Source organism: Amblyomma mixtum, chromosome 1 (genome assembly GCF_055824585.1).
Source record: "Amblyomma mixtum isolate Tamu chromosome 1, ASM5582458v1, whole genome shotgun sequence".
Classification (NCBI taxonomy): Eukaryota; Metazoa; Arthropoda; class Arachnida; order Ixodida; family Ixodidae; genus Amblyomma; species Amblyomma mixtum.
The window spans coordinates 222,971,663-222,994,526 of record NC_143012.1 but is presented as its reverse complement, the minus strand read 5'-3'; the positions used below and the strand labels follow the sequence as shown (position 1 = coordinate 222,994,526).

Below are 22,864 nucleotides of genomic sequence, written 5' to 3'. Positions count from 1 at the left end.
AATAGAATTGCTTGTTTCAGCACAGTTCTTCGCTTGGCGCTTTGTCTTTTTACGGAGTGCCTTTCTTGCCGACGTGTCCTTGTCTTTGTAAGAGACTAGTGGACCACATGCGCCTTATTTAGTTAGGTGGGCCTTCTCAAAGTTCCCAACGAGGTGTCTAACTTACGCTTTCACCGTTCCGCCTCCATTCTGATGGCTCCCAGTGCTCCGGCGAGGCACACTGCTGGTCGCCATGGCGGCAACGGCTGTCGATGTACCAGGGGTGATGGCAAATATTGAGGCGGCTGCCCCGCAGTCGGCAGTCATGTCTACCGCTCCCAAGGTTACACGTGACCCTGACCTGATGCAGGACGCCGCCAAGGTACGCGAGGCACTTCATTTGATAGGTATAGCTGAGAAGTGGAGCGACGGCGACCGTCAATGGCTGCCGACCCACCGCAGGAACAGAAACCATATGTATGAAGACAACTGTAACTGGTTTTTCTAGCAATACATTTATTTTTCGACTCCTTTAGGCTTCTACTGTTGGTGCCTGTTCTGAATGACGTAGACTGTTTGATACGACGCCACGCGGATCGTGACAGAGACACACCCGTGATGATCAGCTCTTTCATAAGAGCGTTCCGCGCCCATGTCGCATTGGCGGACCAGTGCCGAGGAATGATGGACTTCGACGATGGGTTTGACGAGCTTTATCGGCGCTAATCAAGTGTTAGCGAAAAATGCTGGGCGCCGGCTGTGCGACGTATTGGCACAATGTCTTTCGTTTGACTCAGACGGGCTAGATGCGACGCCAAGAGGCTGACGAGCCAGGTCCTCCTAGAAAGAAAAGGCCTCTGCGCTCATCCCGGGACGTAAAGAATCTTTCCCGATTGACCATGCCTCGGGATAAATTTACACGGCTGCCAACGGCTTGGCGGCCGTCGCTTCTTGAGTTCTGGGTTCCAAATTCATCGCATGGTAGGGTCCACCAGACAAGGTGCGTGACGTCACAGGACTGCGGAGGCTTTTTCCTTCCAGGAGGCATCAGACCAGCGGCACCGCATCGACCAGAGAGGCTGCAGCTCTGACTGGCCATCTGCTTGCTTGCCCACCTGTTGTTGCTTCCGTGACGATTGCCATCACGGTTAAACATAATCTAAAATGAAATGGATCTTTGGAAAACACTGCCCCTAGATGCTGGAGTGTACGGTCGGCAATCACTTTCTTGCTTGAAGGACAACGGTACTATGTACCACGACTATGCTGGCTTCTGTGCCAAAACGTCTATGGCGTTTCCGACCCGGCGTGGTGGCTTTATGACTACAGCCCCGACTCTATGGACACTTTCTAAGCGTACGAGTGGAGCCGGTCAGCGCATGATCGAGAACCGTCGTATGGAGCATTTAAGTAAAGTTTATACTTATGGGCTACATATCTTTTTAGTCTTTTTGCTGATGGTGGTGTTATTTACCGTGAAAATGATGATGATGATATGTCCTTTCTTCAGTGTGACATTAACAACGTTTCCGATTAGTGTAATGGGCTGAATAGAGATTGACACCAATAGTCCATTACACCTTCCACTTACCATATTTATAGCAGTTCATCCAAAACTCTGTCGTGCTCTAAGTACAAGGGTGAGGCCGTCTCTTCTGCCCTTTCTTGGATGTCGTAGGGGTGGGCGAGCCCCAAACGCAATGCCCGGTTATCGGTTAGACGCTGCTTGCTGGGGTCAGCAGCCTCCTGGCTGTAATGACCACGTTAAAGAACCCCAGGTGGTCGAAATTTCCGGAGCCCTTCACTGCGGCGTCTCTCATAGCCTCAGTCGCGTTGGGACGTTAAACCCCAATAAACCAATAAACCAACCATTAGCGCAGCCTGGCACAGACGTTGGATAATCTACAGGAAATAGGCGCTGCTGCTCGGGCTGGAGATGATTATTTTCTCCGTAGTGTCCAGGCGAACACCCCACAGCAAGGGGGCGCAATCGATCATCTTCCGTCATCTTGGGGTCGACCCTAGGGCAGAACTGCAACACGTCATAAAAATACCACTCTAAAGACTCTAAAGACAGCTGAAGACGATTAAGGACTCGCAGACGGGCGATCTCCGCTACGTGGCGGCTACTGAAGCTGGCCATGAGTTTTTCACCCCAATAATTTTGCCAACCAGTAACTGGTGTAGTTATGTACTACTTTTTTCGCATCATCGTCAAGAGCAAGGTACAGGGACTTTACCTTGATATCACTGATGCAGGCGTTTAATTATGTGTCGTGCATGCAACAGGTAAGCCATTCCACCAAGGACTAGTCCTGGGTTCCATTGAATGCAGGCGGGGTGATTGAGACGGTCTGTGTTGATGGCTCAGCATTGTACCAACGTCAGCGAACGTTTGGCTTGCCTCGCTCCTCAGAGTGGGCTGCATTACCAGCAGAGCGGGGTCGTCGTTGTCACGCTGTCTACATCACTTTTAGCGAAGTTCAAGTTCCGGGCACAATTGTGGCTCCGCCGAATTGAGGATGGGGATCCGCAATCATCATTGAGTAGGGTGGTTTTACTCGATTGATTACCGCAAAGTGGTACGAAACATTAACTACGCAAGATTAAAAGATATAAGATAACACAACAAAACGGGTAGTTATACTGAGGGGCGCTCAACATCTCCGGAGCAGAGGTCACTGGCAGCTAAAGGACGGTCGCTGTCCCTCTGCCACTCGAAATGCTTACATGTGTGCTTAAAAATTACTCGGCAGCATTTTCGCGATACTTTCCCTCAACGAATTAAGAAGCGGCTTCAGGACCTCGATTACGTGGATTAGTTTTAAACTGGGCGAAAAAAATTAAGAGTACACCGTTCTCGATCCGTCAAACAAGAACTCCCGGAGGCCTGTTGGGATCTTCAGCTGAGTCAGGTCGTTCTGCATAACCAAGGCAGGTTTACCCCCAGAGGGAAAGGTGACGAATCGGGCTCTCACCGCCCCTTTGTTAGCGCCGTGAAGTGGCGGCGGCGGCACGACAGGGCGCCAGCCAGTCTGGCGACACCGTGGCCTTCGCCTCTTTAATCCGCCCCATCGACAGCTGGACATAACCGTGTTTACATGAGTGCGCATCGCATCACATCAACTTCCTAGCGCATCGCATTCGTGTAAGCGGCGATAATGCGCTAGGAAAGCACGTCGCATTAGTGTGTCATATGGGAGTAGACCAAGACCGCTTAGTCGACTTCCGAAGTGATTGGAAACATACAGGTTCCTCCCTGTGATGACTACGCAATACCCCCTCAGCCTGATAACAAAGCAAACTGGGCTCTACATAAGGGCTGGTGGTCACCTTCACTGCGTGATGTGGGCTAGAAGTCGCCGTACCGCTAGGCTTGATGCCATACGTGTCAACCTTTGCACTAGGAAATTCGATGCGCTACTTAGTCGGTTTTAGCACCGCCGTAGTTTTAGCACCGCCGTTAGCACACAGTAACTACGGTAACTGCTACCATGCGGCATATGTGGCTAAGCAAGCCTGGCAACAGAAGCGACGGCAACCCATTACCGTATTTTGCCGTATGGCTGGTTGGCTACGCTAAAACAGTCCACTGTAGCATTGATTTAAACACGTCAATGGAAACAGACGCACAGGTAGCGCACAACACAACCTTCCGTCCTTTCTTCGTCACTAAAACCCGCGCCAAAAGTTTCCGCGGGAAATGTAGGGTCTTCCGCTCAGCGTAAAGTACGCGCTTAGCTACAGGCATCCCAGTTTCTTCCATGCACACAACTTATGATTTGGAATCACGTTCTCCATGACACCGCTAGAAGAGCATTTTTACCTGCACCGTACTTCTCTACAATCGGTTGTAGAGCTGAGGATAAACAAGCAAATAAACCAGTCATTTAGCTTCCACGGGGAAGTTGCGGGAAATAAGTCATAAGAGCGAAGACACAGAAAGCGCTTACCATGCGTTCCTCTCGGCCTTTTTTTGTAGTATAATGTAACTTTCACATTATTTCTTTCAAGACGTAACCATCACAGTTTTCAAAATAAGATATCAATTCTTCTAGGGGCACAAATTTCACAATGAGGCTGTTTGATGTTTTATTTGTGATTATTATGTTCATAAAAATGTTCATAAGCAAACGCCTTGGATGAATCGGAACATTATTCACCTTAAGCGCAAAATAAAACGACTGAAAAAAAACACGTGCAACCTGATCTGATCTCGGAGCTTAAAGAGGCACTCGCGGGCGCAGTACGCAGATCAAGAGATTACTACTTCAAAATATCTCTCCCAAACTTCATAAAAATGACCATAGCAAATTCTGGGGATTTATAAGTGACACAAAGAAACCGGTTTCTGAAGTATTAGTTGCTGATACGTTGGTAAATGATCAAAGGGCCATTGCTCACCATTTCAACGAATACTTCCACAGCGTGTTCACGGTGTCACAACCATACACACTTGATGCTGCACCTGCCTACCCCTCTGAAGCGAATTTTATTACTTATGTAGGTGTACTTTCAATGCTTCTAAATTTGAAAACTAAAACATCGTCCGGCCCCGACAATATTCCAAACATTTTTCTCCGTAAATATGCCGAATCTGTTGCCAAGTTTCTTGTTATTATGTTTCGCACCTCTTTGTTGTCAGGGAAAGTGCCAAGTGAATGGAAGACAGTCCGAATTGTTCCCATTTTTAAACAAGGTGACCGGCTCGTATTAAGAAACTACCGCCCTATATCATTACTTTCGTCTTGCTGCAAGATGATGGAGCATGTTATCGCCACCCGCATTAACGAATTTTTAGAGTGTAATTCGGTGCTAACAAATCACCAACACGGTTTCCGGAAAGGTTACTCTACCGTGACGCAGCTAGTATCCGTAGTTCATTCCTTTGCCTCAGTATTAGATATTAATGGTCAGATTGATGCAATCTTTCTAGATTTTAGCAAGGCGTTTGACATAGTCCCCCACAGCAGCCTAATATTAAAACTACATTCCATTCGCCTCCCGCGTATTCTTATTTCTTGGATAAGTGATTATTTGAATAACCGAAAACAATACGTCGCTCTTGGTGAACAACAATCCGGCTCTCTTCCTGTCACATCTGGTGTGCCCCAAGGAAGCGTCCTGGGGCCTTTACTGTTTTTACTGTACATTAACGATATTGTCAATGAAGTTTTTCCCGGTGTTCAGATTAGACTATATGCTGATGACTGTGTGTTATTTCCCGAAATCTCCAGTGTTCGTCATCAAATAGACCTGAATAACAGCCTCACTAATATAGTGAACTGGTGCAGTCGTTGGGGAATGGCTTTAAATCCGGAGAAGACTGTTTCTCTCTGCATTACTCGTAAAAGAAAACCGATAAAACATGCATATATTCTTGGTTCATCCCCGCTTAAGGAAGTCACTTCGGTGAAGTACTTGGGTGTGACAATCACTCATGATCTGTCATGGAACGCCCACATTAACAACATCTGTTCATCTGCGTTCAGAAAACTATGTTTCCTGAGACATAAACTTCGGAATTCCCCTCCCAATGTAAAGCTTCTTAGTTATCTATCTTTGATCAGGCCAAAACTCGAATACGCGTGTGTAGTCTGGGATCCGCATACGGCATCCAACATAAAGAAGATTAAAAAAATACAAAGGAAGGCAGTTAGATTTGTGTTCTCTAAATTTTCCAAATCTGATTCACCCTCCGAAATAATGCAATTTCATGGTATTCCCCGCCTTGAGTGTCGTCGACAAGGTACTCGTTTAGATTTTCTTTCCCTCTTGCTCAACCGTAAGTTGGGTCTTGACCCGTCATTATATCTTTTCCTTCAGCCCGCAAGAAGCACACGCCACTATCACACCAGCCTGTTAGCACCATATTTCGCACGCACAAATCTGTTCAAATTTTTAAGGCGGAAGCCTTTAATGCCTCATCGTTGTAAGCAGGAGTTGTCGACAGAAAATGTCACGCTTTTCAATTGGTCGAAATGCTCGTGACGACACAGTGCGCGAATTTCAAATGGAGCCAATTGTACTTTGGCTAGTAACCATGCAACCAATCAAAGGAATCGTATAGTGATGCTCCAACTAAGTGGGAATGAGTTTAGTTAATTGCTTAATTAATCAATTAGCCTAATTAAGATAGAGGAGAATGAAGAGGTCAGAAGACAGAGGAAAAGAAAAGAAAGACGCGGGTCGCAGCGACAACAGCATCCGCGGAAGGAGACGCTGCTGAAAAAACATAAGTACGAAGCCGCGTTCGCTCCACCACCACGCACTTCCCCACTCAGTTCGACGTTGCTCGTTTCATATACGTTGTGTCGAACATCCTAGACAGTTCCAACATTTGACAGGTGAATGACAGAACACGATGGATAGAAATACAATGATATAAATATGAAATAGCCTAATTAACCTTTCTAGTTAGAACGCATAAATCAATAAAACCGAGAACGAAATTGGTCGAGTTGGGGAATCGAACCAGGGTCTCCGGAGTGCGATACGAGCACGCTAGCCACTCCGTAATGCCAGCTGAATGGTTTGGAATGAACAAAGGCGCGTCTAGCTAATACGGCGTCTTCGTTCACTCCCATCTTCCCCCTTTCCCTTACGGCGAGGTGCAGGTGTCCACCCAGATATGCGATAGAGATACATTTCCTTTCCTCAAAAAATAAATTTACCGTCCAGCAAGGCGTACAGCCGAATTGGCGATGGCGTTCTGTGGACTCCCTGGCAGCGTTGCAAGACGCTGTCGCGTTCCACTCTTACAGGCGAAGCTTAACATGTTAACCACACATCAGTAACACACGCAGACAGCCAATGGACGCGTCATTCGCTGGTAGCACTTGAATCATCATTCACAACCACATTCGTGGCAGAATGCTGTACTCAGGCTTTCGCCTTGCACCACTTTAGTCGCCAAAGTGACTCCAAATTTTCTTGTTTTTTTCCGCGCACAATAGCGGACTGGAACTCTCTGCCCCACACGGATCAACACTGACATATTTGACATCAGCCATGCTTTGTAATTATATGCATGTTTCTTTTTCTTTTCTTTTTTTTTTCGCCATGTGACTTTTTGTTGCCATGTGATTTTTCTGATTTACTCAGTCTGTACAGTGCCCGTCCTGCTTGGACCTAACCATGGTCTGCAGTATGTACATAAATAAAAAATAAAAAAAATTATTTGTGAATTTTATCGACAAAAGTGTCTTGGGATAGAAACGACTGCACAGAAGGACGCGGAATTTTCAGCGACTGCAGGCTATGCTGCAGGTTTTGACATACAGTATTGTGCGTTTTTGTCATGAATATTTTCAAAAATTTTCCCGCTTCAACCGCTAGCTGGTTTGCGGTGAAATTGCGCACAGAGCTTGCGTATTATGGCAACTTTTGTATCGTAGCAAGTTTTACAACGGTACTTACTTAGTTGAGCCGTGCCTGATGCGAAAACGTAATCGTCTGCGTAGAGATCGGTGAACCAAAACCCGCAAAAGCAGTTTTTTCGCAGAATGGCGACAGTGGCGCCATCTGCTTCCTGCAGTGAAAAGCGTCACGACAAGGCACCGAGGCGAGCGTTCCAAGATGAGCGGACCCTTTAAATGCGCCCTTCCGTCCTTTGCGTCCGTTTCAACTGTAGCGCTTCCAACATTTTCGGCTATCCGAGCACAAAAAAATATTACAACAACTGATTTAACGAGTCTTTACTATACAAAGGAATTGTTTGCAACGCTCACCTCGGCACCTTGTCGTGACGTTTTCTACTGCAGGAAACATATCGCGCCACTGCCGCCCTTCAGCGAAAAAACTGCATTTGCGGGCTTTGGATCACCGATCTCTACGCAGACGATTACGTTTTCGCATCATGCACGGCTCAACTAAGTAAGTACCGTTGTAAAACTTGCTCCGATACAAAATTTACCATAATACGTAAGCTCTGGGTGCAGTTTCACCGCAAACAAGCTAGCGGTTGAGGCGGGAAAATTTTTGAAAATATTCACGATAAAACGCACAATACTGTATATCCTTTGGTACAGAATGGTAGTTTATGATCTCTGTGACGGTGGGCACTGATTCTAAACTGCTACAAACCGTATTTCCTACTTGTTCTTCTGCTGTTCACAAAATAATGCAGCTGTTTTTTTTCGCAAACGTAAGGTACGGCACATATCACTGCTTTTCTGCTTTTTCTCATAGAATATATTTATGATGTGCGTCACGAAGGCTTGTTTCTTGCCGGAAGTACTTGCTTCGGAGTGTTCACATGCTAGAGTCTCATTAACATTCTTATCATATGTTCGCAGTGGTTAATCACTATTGAAGACTGGTTATAATCATATAATTTTCAGTATGAGGTCGGAATTCGATCAAATTGTGATTATGCCACTTTTGGGTACTTGTTAGTGGTACTCCGGGGAATCGCACAGTATGAATCAGTATCGTCTTATTTCTGTACTTTTAATTCACCATCTTCCCCTTCCTCTAGAAGACAAGCGTTGTGCCTCTTCAGGTGGGATGTCATTTATTTTCTTATTAGCCGTGTATGACTGTATGCATCATGCCAAAAGAATATGACAATTCTTCGATGTTTCCTTTATTCCTCTTGTAAACGGGGGTTTATTAAAGGCAGTGGGACCTTATTAAAGGAGCAGGGCGGCAACAGTCTGCGGTCAGCCAAAGCGAGCCCAAAGCACGCGCAGCGATGGCACTGCCGCCGCTGCACAGAATGTTCGTCTTCGTCTTTACAATTGCCCCTGGGGAGAAAAGGAGCCAACCTGGCGACTCAGGGCGCAGGCAGGACGGCTGGGTCGTAGAATGGCTTGAGGCGCTGGACGTGAACAGAATCGCGTCCACGGCGGCGGCGATCAGAAGATGGGTTGAGAGGTTCTACAGTATAATTAACTGGAGATGTGCGCTCCAGTACGCGGTGTGGGCCATGATACTATAAAAAAAACGTAACTTCGTAAGGATGAAGAAGTCCAAATCGTCATGGTCCAAGCAGAAGCGTATTCTGGTCGTCGAGTGCCCTTCCTCTTGCACAAAACTGATAAATACCCATAAGAATCAGAGCCTGCACTTTCTCATGCCTAAACGTTTTCACCCTAGCGTGCGTCGCTAGCACACTCAAAACAGAAAGGGGTGAGCTGCCCTCTAGCACACTCCCTTTCATGAAAGGAAGGTGCTAGAGGACAGCTTACTGCCTTTTTAATCCCATGTAGGCACATTTGTGCTCAGAGTGTACCTACACAATATCTTAGCGAAGACGTTGCTTTTCACACGCAGATGCCGAGCTTCTACCCAGGCCCCGCATCACGAGTGCCGGACAAGGAGTGCACGGTACCGCAATGCATCGTGATCGCATTCGCACTCTGTCTGCTTGGTGTCTTGCTGCTCCTCTTCGTGTTCGCTGTGCTGCCTCTGCTCGAAAAAGACCCCGTTCGAAAGGCAGTCTGCGACACACGTGACTGCGTCCTCCACGCCAATGCGATTCGCTCGGCCGCGAGTCAGGCTGCAGCCAAAGCTTGCGAAGACTTTGGCCTCCTTGTATGCTCCACGTGGACTAACAGGCATCGTGGGTTGGTCTGGAGTGTTGTGCCGCATGTGGTCATGGACTGGATAGTCAACATCGAGGACGCCGTTGCAATAGCAGGACATGAAAGTGACGTAATGAAAAGGCCGATGCGCCTCCTCCATTCGTGTCTCCACAGGCAAGGCAACGACAAAGACGCGGTCATGAGCTTGATTCACTTCGTGCACGACAAGAGTTTCGCGTGGCCTACCGAGGACGAAAGCAGTGAATCACTCGGCTACTCCAGGGCACTTCTCGTGCTCATCGAGCTAGCCGTGCGGTGGGCCCTTCCACTCTGGTTCCGCATAGACCTTCTGCCTTCGCAAGCGACTGGAAATCGTACCCTCAATGTCAAGCCATCGACAATTCCGATCATATGGGAGATATTCCACCATGAGCTTCTATCTAACCAGGACGTCTATGCGAGTTACTTGGACCTATTTCACGAAGAGTTCTTCGTGCATCGAACACCGACACCAACTTACCAAGAGTTCCTGGATGAAAGTGCCTTCATCCAGACCCACGTGTTGGTAACTTTGAGCCAAGCAAACAGAGCGTCCACCTTGGTTCCCACTTCCGTGGAAATTCAGCAGCTGCCATCTCTTATCCCGCAGTTAAAAGCGGACGACTGGGTGATCGCTTTGCAGTCTGCCTTCAACATCTCTCCTGCCATCGAAATTCACGACGTACTTTTAGCGACAAATGGCGAAATATTGGCTGCTATTGGCATGCTATTGGACGCCTATGACGCCCGATCCATCCTTTATCACACGTCTTGGTGGTTCTTGCAAATTGTTGGTATCTTTGCGAGCAACCAGTTATTTAATTATGCAAGCGTGTACAAGCTGGGTGCCCAGTTCCAGAAGATAGTTTGCGCCATACACATCGAGGCGACGGATTATCTCCTCCTGGCCGCTGTGAGCCAGGCAAAGTTTGCTTCCGAGCAGCGTCGTTCCATCAAGCGCTACCTGGAACTCGTCCATTCCACGGCTGTAGAGAAAGTCCGCACATCGTCGACAATTCGTAGCCCCGTCAAGGACGCCCTGCTGTCTTTGCTGCAGCGGACGACTGCCGTCACATGGCCCGAAGATGCTTTCGCGTCCGTAAAAGACCCAAGCAACATCTACACTCACTACGCATCTGCCTTCAACGACTCTAACGTATTCTCGTGGTGGCGCTCGTTAAGGGAGGGCCTACAGCCATCTGTTGTCAGCGAACACCATGCCGCGGTCGCCAAACTACCACGGCTTGAGATGAGAACACTGACGCTGTACGATCCAGTCCTCGAAGTCATCGCAATTTCCTTCGCGACCCTGGTGCCCCCACTGTACTATAAGAGCGGTACAAGTGCTATGATGTACGGAGGCCTTGGGTACATCTACGCCAGAGAGGTGGTGCAGGCAGTAAACATCCTGACGCTGTTGCTCGACGATGGTAGCGATACAAATAGGCCATCCAACGGGTCGATGGGCATCACGCTGGTGAACAACGCGTCGTGTCCCGGTGTGGAGCCGTCCGTCGTCGAATTACTGTTTCCCTCTCTACCAGCCCTGGAAATAGCCTATGCCGCGTATGTGACATATCGAGATGGAGAACATGATCTTCCTCTCAAGGGTTTGGAGAAGTACAGCGCTGAACAAATATTTTTCCTCACGTTCTGCCTGACAGCTTGTCAGGTGGATTTGTCGGGCAAACTTTCGGCGCCCTTATGTAGCAGTGCGGTGGAAAACTTTGAGCCCTTCGCCAAGGCCTTTTCCTGCCGTCCAGGATCAAAGATGAATCGCGAAGTGAAGTGCCGCTTCTTCGAAGTGTGATAACCCGTTACATCAGACTGACAGCCGAAGTATAATTTTAGACTAGCTTTTGTTGCAGCACGTGTTATGCTCGTTGGAAACGATACTTGGTAATATTCTGAGCTTTTATTATATTTTTGTTCTAGCACGGGATTTTTGCTATGCACGAATGTGACGCGATGGCTTCTCAATATTTTCTTTTCATAAGCAAATTTTTGTACAGCTGCTGGCAGCCGACATAACACTGGCATTCAGCCTGTTATTTGCAGCGTGCCAGGGTACAACATTCACCACTGAGCACTTGCGTTGTTTGCTGTGAATATAGGTGCTCCTTCTAAAATTATTTCTGACCGCTAATGGTGCGCAGGGCTGCCAAAGGCTCTGCTTTCAAAATGGACAAATTCCACTTCTTCAGAACTTTCCTTTGGATGGCCCGATCGTCAATGTTATAATTTATGTTGGAGTGTCAGCTTGAGACCACAGGCATAAGTTGGTATGAATTACGTCAAAGGTGTCCTCGTTATCATCTCGCTCCTGAGTGTTGTCTGAGATTGACGCTATTTCAAGTGAACTGGAACTTAAATTTATCCCTGCACTTCAGGAATTAGTCTTTGACTGCGCGTTTGTAATGTGATTTGAACAAGTTCTCCCTTAAAGGAGCTAAGTGTTCGCTCATACACGTGATTTTTATCAGTGATTGGGCGGTGTGTGTGTCCTTTGTGAATGTGTTAAAAAAGAGTATTGGCAAGCGCAGATCGATAACTCCGCTTAAACTGCGAAATGTCAATGCCATATTAGATCATAACAGCATTGTGTAATCGCGCACTGATTCTGAAGCAGCACTAAAATTTTTTTTATTGCACCATCAAGTGTCTGAGCAACCTTGAGACACGACAATGGCTGAACTCTACTACTTTCTCTGCAATAACATATTCAAGTGTGGATTTGGCAGTTATCTTCACGTACACATTTCATGTCGCTTTCAATAGATTTCGTCATCCAGTAAATTCGTAGTAAAATCTTAGCCACACTTATGTGTGTTCAGTATAGGCGGCGGGCGGTAGACTTTTGCTCTTCCTATACTTTGGAGTGCCGTGTACACTGGCCAGACAGGTCTTTATATCATGCTAATACAAAAGGGGGTCTCTCACAAGCGCATTTGCCTTCATAGCGTCGCTCCTATGGGTATATACTGTACTGTATAAAATACTTTTGCTTTCTGATATGCCTCCAAGGCCTCATGCTTTATTTTAGCAACAGTGATAGTAATGCGCACGCGTGCTTTTACACATATGCATCTTTTTTTCTAGTTCCTTTTGGTTTGACGGAGGACATTTAGTGCACATCGCCGCGAGTATGACGAACGATTGACACCCGGAGAACATGTGAGAATGAATTTATGAAAAGGTTTACTAAGTAGACGGAAGTCTTTATTGCCGATGGGTGGAGCCCCCAGTACTCGGCCCCTACGCGGAAGGTAGCAGCTCTTGCCCGGTCCACTAGGCGTCCCTGGTTTTCCTCGTTTGAGTTGCACAAAGCATCCTCCCACTGCACCTGTGATGGGCTTTGTATATTGGGGACTGCCTAGTTACGTTGGCAGGCCCACGAGGAGTATTATAGTATGCAAACCTACCCGAACAGCGGACAGGAGGCCCTATAGGCTGCTGGGTGAACTTTTCTTTGGATGTGTGAACTAGGTGAAATGTCCGGAGCCACCTCCAAGCGGTCGCCTTTTCTTTATTGAGCTTGCTCTGAGGTGCGGGCCGAACCATCCTCCACCCTCAAGTTTTTTCCAAGATACCATTATACGCCAGAACTGCTGCTTCCATGGTTCAAGTGGGTCCTCTGCAAGTCGCTTGCTGAATCCTCAAGCTACGATATCGGCCGCGCGGTTCCCAGCCACGCCGGCGTGTCCTGCTGTCCATGCAACTTAGTGCTTACCGATGTCGGCCGTGGGGCCTAGGCGTAGTATATGGAGGGCTGGCTTGTTGATCCTACCCTTAACATAATTCCGGTAGGCTGCCTAGTAGTCCGCGACTGTTTTGTAGTGAGTGGCCGTCCTGCGGACTTCGGCCATCGCGAGAGCAGTGGCTACTTCCTCCTCCTCCTTTGGGTTGTCGTAGTGCACGGTGGCGCTGGTGTCCTCCCGATGAGTGTGGCCGACCACTGAGGCTACTCCCGCTCTTATTCCTGTGTAGTTGGAGGCGTCCACGTACACCGCGTCTCCTCTTCCGGTTTGGCGTTTCTCCTGGGCCCTTGCTATTGCCTCCCAGCGCCAGTTGTGTACTTTGGAGTGTACGTTTCGGGGGAGCGGCTGTACCTAGAATGACTTACACAGCTCATCTAGGTTCACGCACGCTTCATTAATTTTTCGAATATTGCCCTCACAGCCCAGCTTGGCCAGCAGGGAAGTGCGTTGTGGAAGGGGGGGGGGGGGGAGGAATTTAGAAATAAAACATATAATTGAAATTAATGCAGACACCTAAACGACGGTACAGGCTACACGTGCACGCAATACAGATACACACTCAGCGACTCAGCCTTCGTAGCTGACTGTGGACGACGGCTTCCCACACACCGATGCCCTTCTTCTTTCGAAGAAGCCTGTGCGGGAACCGCATGCTATCACGCAATGCGCTCTTATATAAACACGCGCGAAATTTCTAGAACTTTGCGGTGGGTCCGCGATCGGATGCCACTGCCACCAGCGTCAGGTCGCACCCTCCCCCCTGATCCTCCCGCGTCCTTCCGATTTTTTTCGAACCCTCGCTGACGGTCGTCACCACTGATCTCTACTAGGGGGCTGGATGGCGCATTGTGCGCCCGAAAGTGAAGCCCCCGGAAGTAAGCAGCCTTGTCCCGGAAGTCAGCCTTTGGCAGTGCACGAAGTCAGTCCTCAGCACGGTTTTTCAGTTCCAGTTTTGTTTTCCCCCTTAGCATTTCGTCTTTTTTCAGTTCTCGTCTTTTTACATGACAATGCCTACCTGTTGCGCCGACAACTGAGCGCGGAGACCAGCGAAGCCTTCGGGAAAGACGTTTCAAAAGTAAGGGTCCATTGCATCGCAATGGGACGACACTAGCAGACGACAGGACGTCGCTACACGCAGCAAGTATGGAGCCTCGTCTACTCGGCTCGGTGTCGTCTCGTTTGTCTAGCTTCACCAACTCTGCTCTTTACTGCGATGCTTGTTCCCACGCTCAAGCCCAAGTTATGCTATCAATGGGGAACAAACACAAGAAAGAATAGGTGGGAAACATTCACCGGGCAGCTGATTTTGCAGTGATCATTTTACTGAATTATGTTAACACAAAACCGGAGCGAGGGCTAGGCTACTATCTGGTGAGGTGTCGACGGTGTTCATTTGGTTCGCATTAGCGCCTCCAAAAGGTATGGTACTGCTTTTTCGACGGAGCATGTCATGTACTGTTTCGTATTGCAGCAAGTTAAGCCAGAATAGGCTTTTATTCGTGGTGCTTGGTGCAGTTAAATTCAAAATGCGCTTCTCACGCGCACTGCAGCATTCGTCTTTCTTGTCAGTCGTTCCTCTCGCGCTGTGCCTTTTCTTTGCTACACGAAAATTCGGTTTTAAGATGACCTAGCCTCATCGTCATTCCACCACTTCTCCTTCACGTTCGGAAGACAAGAACATAGTGTTTAATGCACGTACTCCTTATTCGCGGCAGGATGAGATCTGCATGCCTGTTTTCTTCGGTTTATCTGGAATTACAGGGTTCTGCACACAATGCTCACATTTCTCGCGTTCAGCTTGCTTGTTGCTTCCATATTAGCAGCAGACGTTACACGAGAACAGCGTAAAACACTGAGAACGAAAGGACGAAAGACGCGACTTTCTGCATTGAAATACACAGCAGACACCCGACTTCCGGGACAAGCTGTCCAACTTCCGGTGGCTTCACTCGCGCTCGTCTCGGAAAGCGGGAATGCGGCATCCATGCAGCCACCTAGTGGAGATCAGTGGTCGTCACACCGCCTAAGTCGCTTGGAGAGGGGGATCAGCTAGATGCAAAATTTCCGGAAATTTTGTGCAGCTTGAAAACAAAAAAACTTTCTTTTTTCGAGTGAAAAAAAAAATGGGAATTTTCTAAAAATATAAATCGCGAGAAAAATATTTTTAATTGCTGAATATCAGAAATATCAAAACCACTGCTCGGTAGTTCACATGAATAAGCAGATATAAATGTCATATTCGTGAAACGAACTTCTATTGTTAAGGGAAAGTGAACACGAAAACCTACAGATAAGTCACTCCCTGTCGTTCTCGGGCTGAGGTCCCTAGGTGCTGCACTACGCGTTCCCGTAGCCTTCCCGTGGGAAGCATATAGAGCAGGACCCTTTTATAATAAGGTGACCGTATCGATTAGAGGGATAGACAGTGCGGCCCCAGTGCGCAGGCGCAGGACAATAACGTCGCTCGGGTAATTCTACTGCGCATGCCCACTGGTGCTGCGCTATGCCCCTATCCCCTCAATCGATAGGGTTCCCATATTCTAAATATCTCTATTAACAAATCTTGCTCGCTAAGAAGGCTTGTTTTCGGAGAAAGCCGTTTACTTGTGCAGAAACATTTGACGCTTTGTGCCGTGTGCGTCGCGCCGCAGCGTGTTGAGCCATTCTGCTGTACTTAAGCCCTGAATTCGGATATCATATTTTTTTTTAACGCGACACCATTAAAGGCCTCCATGTACAGAAAATCCGCTGTCAGCGTTGTCGGCGTCATCGTCGACGTTGTGAGCAAAAAATCACGAGCATGACTGTGACAGGTTGTGCCCAGAGAGCAACCTAGGAGGCAGGTATACGCCACATAGGTCACGTGACCTTGTGGAGTCGTCACAGCCTGCCCACCGGATAGTGAGCCAGCGGCCCACCGTTGCAAGTGGACATCAAATTAAAGGTGGACTGAAGAGGAATCTGAACTGGTATTTTTACCGCTGGAACTCGATCTACACTTTCCGAGCGTTCTTAGATGCTTCGAACTTTGCCTTGTGTGGCCGATTTCCCTAATTTACATGAGATTAAACATCCCGGCTCCCGCCTTTATTTTTTTAATTCCCCGCAGACGATGGGACGAGTAAACCAACTTTTCAACCAGTCACATGGCGGCTTGCCGCTCTGCCATCGGCGGAGTGATACGTAGTGATCGGCGAAGGCAAATAGCCCACGCGTATCTTTATTTCCATGGGCCTAATTTTCAGCTGTGTAGTCTCTGGCTAGATGTATTTATTCACGGAAACCTAACACGCGAAATAAAAGCAAAAGCAAAGCCGCCACACGACTGCCTGAGAGGCACTCTATGCGTTGGTCGACTCCTCCGACCATCTGCTGGGAATTTAAAAAACAAAGGCGGGAGCCCGACGTTAGTCCGATATAAATTAAGGAAATAGACCGCACAGGGCAATAATTGACGTTTCTTAGAATGCTCCGAACGAGCAGATCGGGTTCCCGCGGCACAAACGCGAGTTTATATTCCTCTTCAGTGCACCTTTAATTATTGGTGGCTCGGGAAGAGGAACCTGGGTTGCGCAAGGCCCACCGCTGAAAGCGCCTGAATTCGAAGGGCAGTGGCGCATCGCTTAACCGCTGCCCCACTGCGCCAGGTAGGCTATGAGTAAGTAACCCACTGTGCTTAACCCATATTTAGGAATTAACCCACTGCGCTATCGTGTCATATCGTCAAGGTGGAACTTAAGGGTCCCCTTCAGTTTTCTTACGTTCAACCCGGCGCATCCATGTCACTGCGCTGTCAGCCCGCAAGTTCGCAGCTTCGACGTTTAAAAATCGCTGTCTTACACAGATGATGATGATCTCTCTCCAATCGTTCTTCCTTGTACGATGCAGTTCTTAAAACAAAAAGCAAGAAGTCCTGAAACTTTGAAATCCGATTAAGAAATTTTCGACGTTTTCATTTTCGGGTTTTTAACCAGTGAGAAAAAAAAACACGACAAAAAGAAAATTTTTGCTTTTTTTCACCTGAGTGAGTGAGTGAGTGAAGAAACTTTATTTCCGCCAGAAGAAGACCCGTGCCCCTCCGGGTCCGCACGCAGGCGTCCGGGGAGGGGCAGCGTCGCAGCTGGAAGACTAGCAACGGTATAGTCGCGCAGCTTCTGCTGCCAGGTGGGTAGCGTATCGTTGTATGCTAAGGTCGGCACTTCTGAGTATGGTCTCCCATTCCTCTGCATTATTGATTCTGCCATATCCTGGGGCACTGGGGCATCTCCATAGTATGTGTTCGAGCGTAGCGGTATGCCCGCAGAACTCGCACACCTCCGCATCCTCCCTCGTGTCACCTCCTGTCCAGCTCCTCCAGAGCGGGGATGCGAAGTTTCTAGCTTGGAGTCTTCTACAGTGATAGGCCTCAGCCGAGCTAAGCGATCTATCCGGAGGAGGATAGATCCTTTTGTTCTTTTTCTGAATGTCTGTGATGCTATTAAAGGTATTGGTTTCCTCTTTAGTGCTGAATTCGTATGAGGTGTCCACGGCTCCCCGAGGTAAAGAGGAGCGGGCGAGCCTGTGGGCGGCCTCATTTCCAACCAGACCCGAGTGGGCTGGGGTCCAGATAATTAGAATATTGTGGGCTGGGATAAAGTCTTTTAGATATTTAGCCGCCATTTCGTGGATGCGTCCCTTGCTGTAATTTCTAATTGCGGCTTTGCAGTCGCTTACTACGTATTTGGTACCTGGCTGAGTTAGAGCGATCGCTATTGCAACCTCTTCCGCCACAAGGGGTTTTAAGTCAAGGTGTCTTACAACGCGTAACGTTCTGCCTGAGTCCCCGACGGCTACGGAGACGGTGTCTCCTAGCGTGCCTACCGCGGCATCAGTGTAGGCCACGGTTCCCTGTGGCATCTTGCCTAGCTTAGCAGTCAGCTGTGCGACCCTGCTTTTCCTTCTGCCTTTGTCGTGGATGGGATGCATGTTTCTAGGTATGGGAGTGATAATAAGATGCTCTCTTATTTCTCTTCACTGAGGGCCAGGCCAGTGCTGGTCACCACAGCAGTGCGCTGAGGAGCGCTCGCGGGTGCGCCCGAATTCGAGAGGATTTGGAAATGTCCGAAGTACATCTGGGACGTCGAAAACACCTGGCATTAACCAGAGCGGCCTTACTTGTCATTAACGCCAGAGCGTTAAGTCTCCCGTCCTGCATAAAATCCGGCGTCGTTGTCGTGGGCGTCGTGAGCTAAAAATACCCGCAGAGGAACCTAGTGGCCACCTATAGGTCACGTGACCTTGTGCAATCACCACAACCTGCCCACTGGATTGTCAGCAAACTGTTCCCCGTGGCAAGTGACAGTTAAATTAATGATTGGTCGCGAAAGGTTGCTCGGGAAGAGCAAACCTAGGTCGCAAGACCCCCACCGGTGACAGCACCTGCCACCGCAGGGCAGTGGCGCATCGCTTAACCGCTGCACCACTGCGCCTGGAGGGGTATGAGGACTCTGAGGGATCCGTGACTGAAAAGTAGGGAATGATCGATCACGCATATATCAGCATTAACCCATCAAAGCTATCGCGTCATACCCTTAAGGCCGAGCTTAAACTTCCCCTCCTAATTTTTGTTCGTTTCCTTCGAGCTGTTAAAAAGGACAAACGTGTATTGCTTTGAACACTTGCCAGTCCTGAAACATTTTAAACGCAGCAGGGGACCGCCACCAGGCTAACAGATCGCGGAATTCAATTTATTGGGGAAAAATGGCTCTGTGTCGTCTGAGACGTGTCACGTGGGCTACCATAAGACAGGCTTCCGCTTATAATGTTGCTTTATTAACCCGGTTGACAATGGTTTATAATTGCGGTACTAACATTTTGTACAAAAGTTGGGTTTAATTCATCGGATTACTGCTGTTTTCTCGAAGTTGAAGCATCAGGCTGCTCCTGTTCTGCGGGAGTTCAAACGACTATAAATTGCAAGCCGACCATCAGAGACGTCACACATTTTAATGCTCGCTCATTGTCACCTGGCTGTTAGTGCCACCTGTGTTAGATGGCTCAGTGCTAGCTTGATCCTCTTGCGTTTTACGCCTCCACTCCTCTTCACGGGCGTGAAACTTCGGGTGTTCATTCGTCCCTTCTGCTATTTTGAATTTCTTCGTGGTTTCGTTGTCTGATTTTGTTTGGCTGACATTTTCATTGCCTCTGTGCACGTACACGCGTGCATACAACTCGCATGCACGAACGCACGCATACACACGCACACACACACGCGCGCACACACCAACACGAACACTGCAGTCATTTACAATTTTTCATTTCACTGAAGTGCAAGCAAGTCTGGCCAAGGTATTCTTTCGGGATTCTTTCTTACCTGTGACCACGAGGGCTTCGCATTTAAAGATAAGCTCAGTTATAAAAGCAATGTTTTTTTCTTTAGAAATGTGGCTGATCCCATGGGTGAGCAGCTGCCAGAAATCCTCTTGCGCTGTGCCGCTGCCTCACCGACACGGGAGGTCTCGTGGGGTCTGTAGGAACTATTTAATGCCTTCGGAATGCGTAGAGATAAGTTTGCTGTACTTCAATAAACTATATATTTCTTGAAAAAAATATTTTGCTCCTCTAGTTTATAATTAAAAAAATGGCCTGGCTTAGCTTATGGTTAAGCCTAGCATGCGAAGCATAGTTTTGCGGTCTGGCGAGCCGCCCTCTCCCTGGCCGACATCTCGCTGCTCAACTGACTCAACGAGTGCGTCGCCTTTTGCGCGACGTCAGTATCTCCTAGCGGTAGGAGCGGGAGTTCGGCCGCCGGCGGAGGCTGCGCGTCCGCGAGCGAGCGCACGAGGCCCCAGCTTTCAGAGCTCTTGTGACGTCATATCACGTGGTGCGCCGATGAAGGTCAAGTGGTAGCTACGCGGCCGTGCGCGGCGCAGCAAGGAAGAGCTCGGTTGTGCGAGTAATATGCTTCGCATAAAATTACGAGGAACTTTTGCAACTAAAGTGGTGAAAGGCGAAAGCCTGAGTGCTGCATTCTGCTACGCGATTGTTCACTTCACATTCTGTTGGGGCATTAATTAACTGCCAATTAATGATGCTTAAATTTTGAATTTAGGAGTGGAACACGACAGCGTGTTGTAGCGCTGCCATGGAGTCCACGGAACGCCACCACCCGTTCGGCGCGATGCGTTGCCCTTTGAACGCAACGCTTTTTGAGGAAAGGAAATGACGCTGTAATTCTCTGTCATCTCGGTGGACACCTGAAGCGCACCGTACAGGAAGGAAGGAAGTGGGAGCGAAAGAAGAAAGAGAAAGAGTGGCCGTAATGAAGAAAATGAAAATTGTATTTGAGGAAGGGAAATTACGCTGTAACTGTCTCACCTATCTCGGTGGACACAAGTCGAAAATTGTATTTGAGGAAAGGAAATTGCGCAGTAACTGTCGCACATATTTCGGTGGACACACGTCAAAATTCGCGCGCAGTGACGTCACGACCATTTCGACCAATCTGAAACACGAACAAATTTGCTAACGCGTCTTGGTCACGACAGTATGAGCCATTAAAGACTTTCGCCTTAAAATTCGCGGTCAAAGTGTTGTGCAGAAGCCCGCGACTTTGCGCTCAGATCCGGCAAATTCAGCCGGGAATTTCGGCAAGTTCGGACTTGGGATAACTGCCGCTTTAAAGGTAATGGCGTTATGAACACAATCAACGGATATGGAAATGATATGGAACCATGATGCTCTGCAGTGCTGCCGCGCTTAGAAGCATTCACTTAATTAGCGGAGCTGTGCTGTCTATACTTCGTCGTCGCGTAGAGCGCCTTGACGCAGGGTGCAAGCATAACTGCCATGGTTACAGTCCTTGTGTTGCCAGTAGTTCACATCTGGCGAGGACGGAGCTGGTCGATATGAAGAAATTGCGGTTTGGTTTAGGTTTGGTTTATTGGGGTTTAACGTCCCGAAGCGACTCAGGCTATGAGGGACGCCGTAGTGGAGGGCTCCGGAAATGTCGACCACCTGGGGTTCTTTAACGTGCACTGACATCGCACAGTACACGGAACTCTAGAATTTCGCCTTCATCGAAATTCAGCCGCCGCGGCCGGGATCGAACCCACGTCTTTCGGATCAGCAGCCGAGCACCATAACCACTGAGCCACCGCGGCGGGGCGAAGAAATTGCGGTCGCGCAGTCGGCGGAACAGCTGTTCCGGCAGCTGGAGATTTTAAGCGGACTGTAGTGCTGCAGTGCCTGTTAAATCAGCACTGCAACACTACAATGCGTGGTCTACGGACGCGTTTTGCACAAGAAGGTGCTTGTTATTTTACTCTTCTCTTTCGAAACAATAAGTGCTTGTTATTTTATTCTTTTGTCTCGAAACAATAACACGACCAGTCGTGAGAATAAATCATCTGAGCTCTCGAGTCACCTTCTGTTTTTAAGTTGTGTTCTTTTACTTTCTTGCCAAAATTATGTGTTATCTTTTATCCGAATTTATTACTCAGTAACCAGGTAGTGATTGTATTCCGCTTATTATGGCCTCCATTATCCCACTGACACCATGAGAGACCTGTTTTCAGGCTTCCGACGGTAATTTTACACATACCGCCGTACCTTGAGGTCTGCCATAAATGATTATAGGTATACAGATATATGCCTAAGACCGTTCTCTGAAACTTGTGTTATTTGCTGGCTGACAGACTGAATACCCACAGGCTCAGTACCGCTAGGCGTACGTCTAATCCATTAGAGAAGTAGCATCACAGTTGACGTGATCACAATGTTCACGTGACTGGAAAAACTGCTTTCACTCCCTCCGCTCGTGAACAGTCAGAAATAACTTGAAAATGACTATTTATTGTCCACATCGGCAGTGGTCTTAAGTTTCTTATTTCGCGCGTCCCAGTCTCACTTCACTTCCACTAATTTCAATGACCACCACAATGTATTGTGCGCTAATTTTTTAATGTGATTCTTTTGCCAACAAATCCATGCGGGTGCTATGCGTCCAAAATTATGTGTTTGCGCGTGCCGCCGCCTCTTTGAAAGTTTTCTGTCCCCCTATAGTTACTCTATAAAGAATGTTCATTAAATATACTTTCTTCTTCCTCAAGGTGCCTCCGCTCTTAAAAGCGGAAAAGCAGCGGGCGCTTGAGCGTGTTACAGAGCGGAGAAAAAAATAGGTCACGTATCGCGTTCAGGCAGGCAGCCAACGTTCGTAATGAGCGCCGCAAACGCGAAGCGCTCGTCGGTAGCGTGGCCGAGCGGTCTAAGGCGCTGGTTTAAGGCACCAGTCTCTTCGGGGGCGTGGGTTCGAATCCCACCGCTGCCAGAGTTTTAATATTTTTGTTTCTGTAATGTGGAAGGAAGGAGATACACCGCGGCCATTTGGTACCGTGCAAAGCCTAAAGAGGGCGCTGCGCATCGTAGTGGCAGCGTCGCCAACGGCAGCACCGGCGTTAGCATGAATGTTTCCCTGCAGACTGCAACTGGCAGCTGTAATTTTAGGGCGCCCGAGATCTGAAATGCTTTCTCGGGACGCACTTGGCTAAAGCACGCGCTTTAATGGCAAGTAGTTTCATTCAT

General features: G+C 48.3%; 1 protein-coding gene and 1 non-coding gene across 2 annotated transcripts; both read left to right on the top strand.

Moving 5' to 3' along the window:
• The first annotated feature begins 232 nt into the window (after positions 1–232).
• LOC149371022 (uncharacterized) lies at positions 233–11,355 on the top strand. Its single transcript, XM_089579101.1, has 2 exons — positions 233–361; positions 9,256–11,355. The coding sequence occupies exons 1-2, from the start codon at positions 233–235 to the stop codon at positions 11,353–11,355; spliced, it is 2,229 nt and encodes a 742-aa protein (XP_089435227.1).
• An 11,173-nt stretch (positions 11,356–22,528) lies between these two features.
• TRNAL-AAG (transfer RNA leucine (anticodon AAG)) lies at positions 22,529–22,610 on the top strand. Its single transcript has one exon. It is a non-coding gene; the product is annotated as a tRNA-Leu (tRNA).
• The last annotated feature ends 254 nt before the right edge of the window (positions 22,611–22,864 follow it).